Raw genomic sequence first — 12,759 nt, forward strand, 5'->3', positions numbered from 1 at the left:
GATGACCCCCAATGCTTTGTCACTTTTAGACATAATTGATCTTCCCGGGACATATTAGATTCTTCCCTGTAAAGACAGACACACAGACAGACATCCTGTTAGTTGTATACAAGGATTATACATAATAAGTATAATAACGAAAACAAGTAATTAATTAGTCTGTAATTATCCTAATTAATTAATTTGACACTGTTAATTATATATCCTTGGCTGTTATATAAAGACAGAATATTTAAATGTATATTTACTCGGTCTTAAAAGTAGTTTTTAAAAGCAAAGCTTTTCTATAATTAGGGTCCGTCCGTACGTCCGAGACGGATAGCTTTTTTTCGTTACCTTGGCATGTTAGAATTGTCCTGTCGATATCAAACTCTGCATGTTGATTCCTGTAGTAGTTAGGTACGATTTATAAAGCGTAGCAACTCTATAATCATTACCAGAATGTCCGTACGTCAGATTTTCTACTTTTTTAACAACAACTTTTTATGTGATCTAATTATCCGATTGATATGATTCCTGAGACAACAAAGTACAATATTATAAGCGAAGAAACTCTATAATCAAGTCCTAAAAATTTAAGTATGTCCATAAACATTAATTATCCTGTATCAAGGAACCTAGTAATAGTGTCTAACTTTTTAACTTTGTGACGAAACAAAAATCGAAGGATGAGAGGGGAGATGAGAAAGGAAACCCCTAAAAAAGTTAAACACTATTACTAGGTTCTGTATCAAGCAGTTTTTCGACAAATTTACAATTTTGCTTCGACTCTTATACAGTTATATTCTGATTATTCAGTTCTGACACTATACAAGTGTTAATGGCCGTTTGTCCTACCGTTTCAGAGCTTCGCTTTTATAAATTTTGTCATCCTTGTTTTTAAAGGCATAACTGCAGTAATTGGTAATTTTTAGGACGATTAGACTCTGCTTTATTGCGAGAGCCCCTATAATTAAATCTCTAAAGTTAAATACGTCAATATTATTATGCATTCTTCATTTTATACTATTGTATGACAAATAAACATGATATTTTTGTACATTCATATGAAAAATTTCCTTTTTTCAATATTAAAAGTGCTTCTACTATCTTTCATGGTTAGGGTTGCCGAACTTTGCTTTTTTGGATATAGACATTCTTTATTTAGCATTGAATGCACTCTTTAATTCATTTGTCGTTACGTCAGTCAGTTTGTAACGCTATGGGGTAAAAGTGATTTCCTCGGCTGCTATTAAAGACAGCTGAAAGATTCCTACATAGTTTGTGCGTGCATCTAGTCTATTCATTGTTTTGTCCGTCTGTCTGTCCGTAAGCCTTCTATAGACATAAATCTTATTTTTTCTAAATTTTGCATATTCTCTATTTTTCTTTTCTTTGCTATGGAAACTGAACATTTGCTTTATAACTCTCTTTGTCCGTTTACTTAACTTATGAATGTTGCCATCCTTGTTTACATAACTTTTGCCAGAACTATTTTTATGTTAGTTCTTTTATAATAAATCCTAGATGCCATAAATTAAATAGATAAAAGACACACATATCAAAATTATAACAGTTTTATATCTTTTATAGAAAACCTATTATACTTTCCTTTTTATTTACCTTTATTATAATAAATTCTTTGGTATATAGCATTCATTTTTTCTCCTGCAAAGTTTAGAAAAAATAGAATAAATTACTTCAAAAGTTTTATTCTTCATTGTAACCTATGTCTACTCTACAATATTTTAGCATATCTAGTTAAGCTTCTCTATTATAAAAAAAAACTAATAAAATACATTTAAGAATTTACGCTGATTGGTCAGAAAAATCTTTACAAGAAATTATGTTGGCCTACCTCAAATAGCAGACAATATGAATAAAATGAGATGCTTATTGAAGAGTAGATTTTCATTGGCGATATAAATCTTCATAAAAAAATCAGTCGTCTATCTTAAATACCAGATGAGAAATATACGCTTTCCCTATATCAATTTACAGGAAAGCGGTCGGACTGACAGACGGTCATACTGAATTTAGCTTTGCTACTAGAAATGAGCGCAAACACTCTATACTATGTTTTATTTTAGGATTACAATGATATGACAGAGACAGAGGTTCATGCTGAATTGGTTTTTGGAGAATGTCTTCTCTTGAAGGTAATATCAAATGAAACCCTATGTAAAATTGTTTAAGTTCATATTTAGTTTCTTTATACCATAGACGTCCAAAGTTGGGGGTAAAGGGGTGTCATCAAACTTTGAAACCCCTAATTATACCCCCCTAAAAAATACATTAGATTAAACCCCTGAAACCTATGATACCCCTCATTTTACCTTCCTCAATTTAAAAAGCTTGGGCGTGCCTGAAAAAAAATAATAAACTACTGCACGATTAAAGTTGCGGTTTTCAAATAAATGAAGTCTCGCCTCGAAGCTAGAGGTACATCCGCTAAAAGGAACGTTCACAAAAACTCTACATTTAAAATCTACACATTTTACATTTGATCATATGACTTCAGCATGGCATTTGACACTGGTTATCTTAAAGACCGGTTTTGAAAGATGGGGAATATGTCGCCGTTTATCTTTCAAATCTTAACACTTGATTGTACAGTAAAGAAATAATTAAACATATATCCATTTACCTGATTTTAATAAAACTAACAATCAATTATACAATTAGGGGGAGGGGTATGTTTGATTGTACAAAATACAAATTGATCAAGGACACAATATCATGATCTAAATATAAGTTATACAAGTTTATTCATTATTTGAATATGAATGTAAATTATATACATTCCTATCTACCATTACCTATTTTTAGAAATAATTACTGCACTGCAGTTATTTCGTATTTTAAAGGGAAAACCATTAAAAACTAAGGCAATTATTCTCATAAGTAGCGAAAAGCTAGTACAAGTAAATTACATTTTCAACGAACAAGACGTTAAGAAACATTTATAGGTGATAAACCACTATTTATAGAGTAGCTACACTGATCATTAGGAGAAAAAACTTTTTGTTAGATTAAATTTATAAATTGATTTTGCTGTTTCTAACATTTTCTATTTATTTTCAAGTATATTAAGTTTCAGGTATTTTTGAAGTTTTTGGTAATAATTCATAACCAAGCAAAATGTACAAAAAAAATTGTTTACCAACTTTGCTGCATTACATATAATTTTTCATTTTTCAACATATTATATTGAAAATATAATAACAAAGCATAATAAATCTTCATAAATAAGTTTATATAAAAGAAGTAATTTAATAACAAGGATGAAACAATCCATAGAATAGGGAAAGTACACGTTTTGGTAAGATTCTTATCAAGAAATAAAATTTGAAATGACTGACGACTGACATATACATTGCTTTAAGAGAAGCTTTGATTAAAACATGTTTCACCTTGATCAGATGTACGTGCTTACATTTTTGTTTACTTTAATCCTAATTGTCATTTCTTGTTTAATTTCGTAGCTACTATAAAACTAGCTTGTGTTGGTGAATTTTAAGACCTTAGAGCTAAAACAGCCTTAACTGGATAAAAAAAACTAATTAGAATGTTATATTTAATGATTTAAGGTTAACTTATTAATTATGACTTTTATTTACTATTTGTTTTGTGAAATTTTATCTTGTTATTGGTACGCTCTTGCTGTTTATTATTGTCCTTGTGCATTCTGTAAAAAAATGAAAGAGGTTTGAATTAATTCGACAAAAGATTTTTAGACAATGTGCTTTTTTGTCAAGGGAATTTTCACAAAAAAAAATTTAAATCAAGAATTTCAAATGTCATTTTTCCAAGGCCGGGTCAGCTGAACGGGTGGGCTGATAGACAAAGTAAGTTATAGAGTGGCTGCGCTACTAAAACCAAGGTATGAATACAAACTCAAACTTTATATTGCAGGCAATGTTGACAATATGTGAGGACGAGAATTTGGTATCTTTTATGAAGGCAGGACTTAAAGTTAGACAAGCATATATCTCCTTCAAAGAATGCTGGTCCATTCTACATAAAAGGTAAATTAGAAGCCATGGTCATCAATAAAATATTTTCCAGAATAGCTTCGAAACCTATTAATATCCGCTGGATTAGAACCGGTATTACTGACAATTTTCAAAGAATATTAAAATCAATAATAATTTTTATAGCTAGACTATTTGGCATGGCACCTCGGTGCTAACAAAACTAGTTTTAATCTTATAGTATTTTATTTTAATTTCTGTAGAAAGCTGTCTATAATACGATGCAATAAAGAACTATTTAAATTAGGGTTAATTCTTAATTTAAAATAGCTAGGGAAATTTGTTCAGGATAAGTTAGAAAAAAGTTGTATTTGCTTTTTTTTGGTAGGTATTTGTTAGGGTGGTGTAATTTTCCACCCGATGAAAAATACTGTTCTCAATCTTTGGAACTAAAGTTAGGGTTTAAAGACAAAATATTGTAAGCAATTAAAGATTAATGTCAAAATTAGAAAAAAAAATTAACAGCTTGTTTCTTCTTGTTAGGGACTGGAGCAATGACAAACACAAAGAACATTTCGAAGGTGGAGTCAGGTAAATTTTGAGAGCAACCCTACTCCATAATTCACTTTGTCTGTCCAGTCAGTCAGTCCTTGCTTTGCTTTTTATATTATTTATTATATCTTTTCCGCTACAATTTTGGCTTTGTTATGATTCATTATCAAAATGTCATTTTTATGTCATAGTTATCAAAAGCGAAGCTTTTCTATAATTAGGGTCGGTCCGTCCGTCCGAGATAGATAGCTTTTATTCGTTAATTTAGGCATGTTAGAATTGTCCTATCGATTTCAAACTTTGCATGATGATTCCTGTAGTAGTTAGGTACGATTTAGAAAGCGTAGCAACTCCATAATCATTACCAGAATGTCCGTAAGTCCATTTTAAACATGTTGATTTTTCTAATTTTTTAACAACAAATTTTAATGTGATCTAATTATCCGTTTGCTCTGATTTTTTGTATAATGATTCCTGTGACAGCAAAGAACAATATTATAAGCGAAGCAACTCTATAATCAGGTCCTAAAAATGTAAGTATGTTCAATGTCCATAAACCTTATCCTGTATCAAGCAGTTTTTCATCAAATTCACTTACAATTTTGCTTCGACTCTTACACTTTTATATTCTGATTATTCAGTTCAGACACTATACAAGTGTTAATGTCCGTTTGTCCTACCGTTTCAGTGATTCGCTTTTATGGATGTTGTCATCCTTGTTGGCATTTAATTATCCAAAGTTTGGTAATATGATCAAAACCATTTTCAATATTTACTGTGATAATAAGATTATAGATCATGATTCCTGTCTGTATAACAAGTATGACAGCATACATAAAATGTGTACAAAAGTTGTTATTTTAAAATCGAAACAATCTTTGAAGGAATTTAATTTTTTCCATAAAGAGCTAAAAACATATAGTATCAAACTAAATTTCTAACATTACCTGCCATATTATTGGGTCAATTTTTATTACATTTTTTAGGGTTTCCTAAGGTTTACATACTCCCCAACATCTATGTAAGGTTAGGGAAACGATTCACCAGGGGGGTGTAAAATCATTAGGGGATAAAAATTGGAATGGGCATGCCATCCCAATTTTGAAACTAAGGGGGTTTTTTGAAACCCCCCATCCGCACGTGACTAAGGGAAACCTTACTCATGGACTAGCTTAAGAAATTTTATAGGATTGGGCCCACTTTCATTATCATAATACTCATCAATATGTTGTTAATTATGTTATATTTCTTAAAGCATATCAGGTATACCAACTTACCCAACCAAAGAAAAGCTTCAATAAAGAAATGCACATTAAGTATATAAATAATGTTATATTACTTGCGTGCCACCAAAGTGTATTTTCAATATTTGGTAAATAATGACATTATATCACTCTTATACATGTATTTTAGTCTTTATAGCATGTACACTTTTCTTTATATATACTCCAAAAGTTGATTAACGTGTATAGACAGCTGCGGGTTTTTTTCATGTTTTGTTTTCTGCGTCTGACGCTGAAATTGTCTAGTATTTATTGGAAAATAAGGCCTTTACCTACTTTGGCGGCTGAAAATGTTTAGAACTGTTACGGCTGCTGTAATTTGGATAGTGCCTGCCGCTGCGACTAGAAATTCCCATTTATGCTGCTAAATAGCTGTTTCACGACTAACTGTGGGTTTTGGGAATTTTGGCGGCTGATTGCGATTTTGCGATTACAGATTCCCTAAGAATATAAATAAGATAAATAAATAAATAAATATGCAACAAAGCATATTACTATGCATGCAATTGAAAATAATCTCTTTTGAATATTGAAATATTGCAATATCTTAATTTAAATCTCTATTTTGGCCTAAAGATTTAGGATATGTACATTGAGTTGCCAATCAGTGGCGTACACAGCGATTAATCAGGGGGGTGTAAAAAGGGGATGGGAGATCTTCTTAATTTTGATTTTAAGGGGGGTGTTGCCAGTGATTGTATTCTTTACGATCTTATTAACAGTTTAGCTACAAAAAATGTTATGGATTTGTTTTTTATTTATTTTCATTTTAGACTTGGAGTTGGAACCTTCAATCTGTTGATGTCATTATTACCCGCCAGAATTACTAAACTCATGGAGTTTGTGGGCTTTTCTGCTACAAAGGTATTATTATTAGGACTGTAATTGGATTAAGTGAACGAAAAAATTATCAATTTTAACCGAGAAAAGAAGGTCTATAAATAATCTGGAATAGCAATTACTCAGTAATCTCGCAGCGTACAGAAATGCGCTAAAAAGTCTTATTTTATGAGTGTTTTCTTCAGTTCAGCTCTGCTGTGCATCATTGGATCTATTTTATTCCAGATTATTTATAGGCCCATTTATGCCGTTTATAAGGATGTGCGGCTTAACATGTACGTTCAGCCGTTTCGCAGCTAGCAGCTTTTGTTTAAAAACAAAGAACTTCAGATTGGATATTTCAAAACAAAAAAATCTATTAAATTATCATGCCAGTTGACGGGCTAAAATTTAGAGGGAAAATAAGATTATTTGATTTAATTTTACATAAACTTAATAAATTGATAATATTTTTTTTTCACTCAATCAACATATTATATACCCTATCTTAAAACTAATCAATCATATTTTTATTTCATGCTACAGAGGAATGAAGTAAGTATATAAGTTAAAGAAAAAAATTACAATAAAACACAATTTTCTTTTGTCTATTTTGTTTTGTGCTTAACTGTATTTATAGTTGAACAAGGATGACAACATCCATAAAAGCGAAGCTCTGAAACTGTAGGACAAACGGACATAAACACTTGTATAGTGTCAACACTGAATAATCAGAATATAAATGTATAAGAGTCGAAGCAAAATTGTAAGTAAATTTGTTAAAAACTGCTTGATACAGGATAATGTTTATGGACATTAGGGTGGGTCGATTTTGGACATTTTTTTTCTGAGGCCAAAGCGGGGATCTGCACTCAATTTATATAGATATAATACACCTCTGGATGATTTAAAATTTATCCTAAGTCTTAAAACCGCTGACGACCAGACATTCAATTGTGTGTGTAGCTATTTGTAAATGAGAGTCAAAAATTTATTGAATCAGAACTATGGATTCATGGTGCTCCCTGGAAATGCCTTGAGGAGCTGAGTCAGGAACTTTTGTCCGTTTCAAAAAATCTCGTTACTAGCCTGAGAAAATCTAAAAAACCTCTACAAATTGGACAATTCTCAATAAACCTTAAAAATTTTTGGTTTTTTAGTGATTTCTAAGGCTAGGAACGAGATATTTTGAAACGAACAAAAGTTCCTGATTCAGCTCCTTAAGGCCTTTCCAGGGAGCACCATGAAGCCATAGTTCTGATTCAAAAAAAATTTTGAATGTCGTCTTTGCATACTAATAAGTAATGAATTATATTTTTAAGTGGTCGTGTTCTAAAACTCAATTTTTTAAAATTCTTTTTCAGTCAGAAATGTTTTTAAGGTTAATTTTATCTGTTGCATATCCCCGCTTTGTCTAATTCCGATATGAACCCACCCTAATGGACATACTTACATTTTTATGACTTGATTATAGAGTTGCATTGCTTATAATATAATACTTTGTTGTCCCAGGAATCAGTATACAAAAAATCAGATCAATCGGATAATTAGATCACATACAAATTTGTTGTTAAAAAAGTAAAAAAATCAACATGTTGAAAATGGACGTACGGACATTCTGGTAGTGGTTATAGAGTTGCTACGCTTCTAAATCGTACTTACATATTACAGGAATCACCATGCAAAGTTTGAAATCGATAGGACAATTATAACATGCCTAAATTAACGAAAAAGCTATCCGTTACAGACGGACGGACGGACGGACCGACCCTTATTATAGAAAAGTTTCGCTTTTAAAAATAACAAATTGTAAATATTTATTTCAGACTTTTAAAACATTTTAGAGAATTTAGAACTAAATTATAAATTTTAAAGGGCCATTTAGTTATCAGCAATTTCGTTTTGTTACATTATCAATTGCGACGTTTAAGTCTAATTTATTGTAAATTTGTGTCATGAAACTTTTTACTTTTACTTTCTAGCGGTTACGCCCCTAGAGGCCTCTAGGGACACTAAAGGAGGGGGAGTTGAATTCGATAACACAATTCTTTAATATAAAGTTTTAAAAGAAAAGTATATAAAACATGTTAAGGGGGGGGGGCGACCCTTTTCCCCTTAAAAAATTTATGGGGGGGGGAGGATAGTTTTTTTCTATGGGCGATTTCTCTTGGGTGGGTGGTGGTACACTCCCCGAAGATAGTTATAAAACTTCCCAGGACCTATTTGAAGCATAATCTGTTAAGAAGAACCATATCGGTTCAGCGGTTAGCAAGCTCCTTCGGTATAACAAACAAACAGACATCCAGTAGACAGATAGAGAGACATACGGACAGACACATGCAGACAGACTAATTAAATATGGCTGTACCAGTGTAAATACTGATCAAAATATGATATTTGTTTATTATGTAGTTCAAAATTTCACCGCTAGATGAGATCATTTTTTTGTTTTTTGTAATATGTTTGTTGTTCAGTACCTTATTAAATTAGTGTAAATGTTTTTTTTATGTAGATTTTGATGATTTTTAGTTAATAATTATTTTTTATTAAAAGAAATTTAATAATATTTTGAGATAGAAAAATGTTAATTTTGATTAATTTTGATTTACCATCATCCATTGGACACGTCACGACTTTAAGTCAAATTGATTTGATTATTTTTAAGTTGTGGTGTTGATATTCCACAACTTGTAACTTTAATTCAAGTAAGTACAATGTGCGGTTGCGCCTCTAGAGGTACATAAAATCTCTTCTGTTCATTAATATTATAGATTAGCGGGTCACCTAATATATTTTTTCGCCGCTAGTTAAGGATAATAATGTTGGTTCTTGGGATTTTAGCTGTTTAACTGAAATATCCGCTAGGCGGCATTTTTTCTCTTATTTTTAGCCATTTCTATTGGGCGGGCGGTGGTACACTCTCCCAAAATAGGTTTAAACCTTCCCATGATCTATAAGAAGCTACCCTGCAAAGAAAATACATATCGGTTCAGAGGTTAGCGAGAAATTTCGCTACAGACAAAAACACCCTACTAAAACGATTAAGTTGAATTGTTTTTAATCTTTAATTTGTATTTCCTACCAAAATCTTAAATTAATGTAGGAAAAGTGTTGTTTTGTTGTATTTGTAATTAGATGACAAGCTTTCTATACACATTTATGTCCATACAATATGCAAAAAAAACATAAAAATTTAGTTACCATAAAATTTACTTGAAGTGATACTTTATGTCTTTTTTATATATTCAGTAGTAAGCTTTTTTTGTCTGTAGCTAAGGATCCCGGTAACCGTTGAACAGATATGGTTCTCCTTTACAGTGAAGCTTCTAATAGTTTCTGTGATGGTTTAGGCTATTTCATATTATCATCAAGTCTGGTTTAAAGCAATTTTTCTGCCCTTTCAGATCCCTTCGAATACAGAGCTCCTAGATGCTAGGGACGCAGCCGCTAGTGGCTTCTTTATTGTAATGGCCTAATTTAAAAACTAGTTAATAATCTGCATTGAAAAACTAAAACTATATTTTGGTTTTTTTTTAGATTTCAAAACTTTTTTCATCATTTGCCATTGTATGTTAAATATTTTTCATTAAAATAACTTGCTTCTTTTTGTGTTTACATTGTAGGTACACTGTTTATAGAAATGATGGATCTACTGCAGTTCACGGTAAAATATTGCTGGTAACGAATATTGCCAAAAATCTATGAATTTTAAAGGCTGCTAGCTGCCAAACGGCTGAACGTACAGATCATGCCCGCACACTTTTTAAGCAGAATAAGAAGGCCTACAAATAATCTGGAATAGCCATAAATAAATAATGCATAATTATCTCGCAGTGCAGAGAAATGCGCGAAAAAGGCCTATTTTACGCATTTTCTCTTCAGTAAAGCTTTCCCTGTGCATCATTGGATCTTTGCTATTCCAGATTATTTGTAGGCCTTCTTGTACCGATTAAAATGGTGTGTGGGTATGATATGTATGTTCAGCCGTTTGGCAGCTAGCAGCCTTTAAAATCATAGATTTTTGGCAATATTTGTTACCAGCAATATTTTACCGTGAACTGCAGTAGATCCGAAATGATAAATTATAAAAGCATGAAGCCATCACATAGTACTTGTGCTTTCGAAGTGATATGGTTAGAAATTAAATGATTTTCATATTTTTTAAGTTTTTAAATATTAAGTAAACTTTGTACCCTCTTAATCTAAGGACCTAGATTGAAAAATGCTATGATAATTGTTAAAAGATATTTAGTTTTATTTATAATGGTTAACCAAACCTATTAATTGGCTTTTACGCAGGGAAAAGGTAATGATATTCTGACAAACAATTCTAAAGGAAAATTTCCCCACAACCCCCTTCCCCTTTTCCTCCCCTTCTTACCCACCCCTCTTCAGTTCCATGAAAAAGCAAAATTTAATTACACAATTCTTTAAAAGGTTTCGTGATTTTTTTTACAGAATTGATTGTTAGAATAGCTACCCCTGGCTTTTATGTAGCTTTTATATATTTAAACCCTTTAAACAACTGAAATAAAATCTTTTATTATTTAGGAAGTTGGAATGAAAGAACTAATGGCTTGTTACAGAAATACCAGGTAATGTCCCACTATTATTGTTGAAGGTAATGACATTCTTGGTGAAAAGAACATAGGACAGGCATTTAATAGGCATTTCTCTAGTATTGCTCTTGATATTCGACAGACTATACCACCTACTGACAGACCACCTGATTCTTATCTTGAAGAATCTGGCAATCTTTTTAATATTCCCCCAATCACACCTGCAAATATAACCGAAATTGTTAATAACTTTGAGATAAAAAAATCTTGTGACAACCTTGGAATCTCATCATTCTTATTAAAAAAAGTTGTCCATTATATTTTGGATCCTTTATGCCATATTTTCAATAAATCAATTGAACTTGGTTCGGTACCTGACCAATTTAAAATTGCAAAAGTAACTGCTGTCTTCAAAAAGGGCGGAGACCCTTTTAATCTTAATGATTACAGGCCAATTTCTCTACTTCTTATATTTTCAAAAATTCTAGAAAAGTTTATTGCTATTAACTTGCAAGCATATCTTTCTGAAAATAATCTTATTGATGAACTACAATTTGGATTCCAGCCTAATAACTCAACATTTCATCCCATGATTCACCTACTTAATCACGTTAGTAAAGCTATGAATAACAAGGAGTATACAATTGGAATTTTTTGTGACATTCGTAAAGCCTTTGACTGTGTTCCCAAAAATACTCTTCTGATGAAGTTACGTAAATTTGGCATCCATGGCAACATGCTTAATTGGTTTGAATCATATTTAACAGGTAGAAATCAATTTGTTAAATTTGGCCTTTTTGATTCTGATCCATTAGAGATAGATAGTGGAGTGCCCCAAGGTAGCATATTAGGCCCTATTTTGTTTCTTATATTTTTTAATGACTTGCCTAAAACAACACTTTTAAAAGTCCTTCTCTTCTGTGATGACACCACCATATTAGCGTCTGGTAAAAACCTGAATGAGCTTGTTGAATTTGTTAATGCAGAACTCAAAAATATTTCCCAGTGGTTTAGGGCTAATCAAATGTCATTACATCCCAACAAAACAAAATTCACTATATTTTATCCTACCCCCTCTCTTATTCCTTGGAATGAAATCAATCTCTATTTTGATGATAATGAACCAAATACCCTTTACCCTAACCCTTTACTTTGTCAACCATAAAAGTGATATTCCAGCTATAAAATTTTTAGGTATTTTTCTGGACCCAGCCTTGAATTTCAAAGTTCATATAAATGAGTTGAACAAAAAACTCTCTAAATCATTATTTTGTCTACGAAAATGCCAAAGTCTACTTACTGAAAAAGCCCTCAAGGCTCTGTATTTCTCTATTTTTCATTGTCATTTGGTTTATGGAATCCTTATTTATTCGTGTGCATCACATTCAAATCTTACTGGTATCATAACAAAACAAAAAATGGCTGTAAGATGTATTAAGCAAGCAACTTATTATAGTCATTCTCGACCTTTATTTAAAGATCTCAATATTTTACCCTTTGAATCTTTATCACTTTATTTTAAATTAAAATTTATTTATGAGTACATAAATAACTTGTTGCCCAGGTCTTTTAATAACATGTGGCCAAGAAGGG

The 12,759-nt window shown here is 31.5% G+C and overlaps 1 protein-coding gene across 2 annotated transcripts in view; it reads left to right on the forward strand.

The window, feature by feature from the left end:
• LOC145313138 (tetratricopeptide repeat protein 39B-like) overlaps nt 1–12,759 on the forward strand; it is a 49,786-nt gene that overhangs the window by 19,804 nt on the left and 17,223 nt on the right. For both annotated transcript variants that reach the window (XM_080152412.1, XM_080152413.1), the window contains exons 6-10: nt 2,070–2,138; nt 3,895–4,007; nt 4,497–4,544; nt 6,562–6,652; nt 11,159–11,202. In XM_080152412.1, coding sequence (XP_080008538.1) covers nt 2,070–2,138; nt 3,895–4,007; nt 4,497–4,544; nt 6,562–6,652; nt 11,159–11,202 — 365 coding nt within the window. The remainder of the gene's footprint in view (nt 1–2,069; nt 2,139–3,894; nt 4,008–4,496; nt 4,545–6,561; nt 6,653–11,158; nt 11,203–12,759) is intronic.

Source organism: Acartia tonsa, chromosome 3, assembly GCF_053477335.1.
Source record: "Acartia tonsa isolate MP-2025a chromosome 3, ASM5347733v1, whole genome shotgun sequence".
Lineage (NCBI taxonomy): Eukaryota > Metazoa > Arthropoda > Copepoda > Calanoida > Acartiidae > Acartia > Acartia tonsa.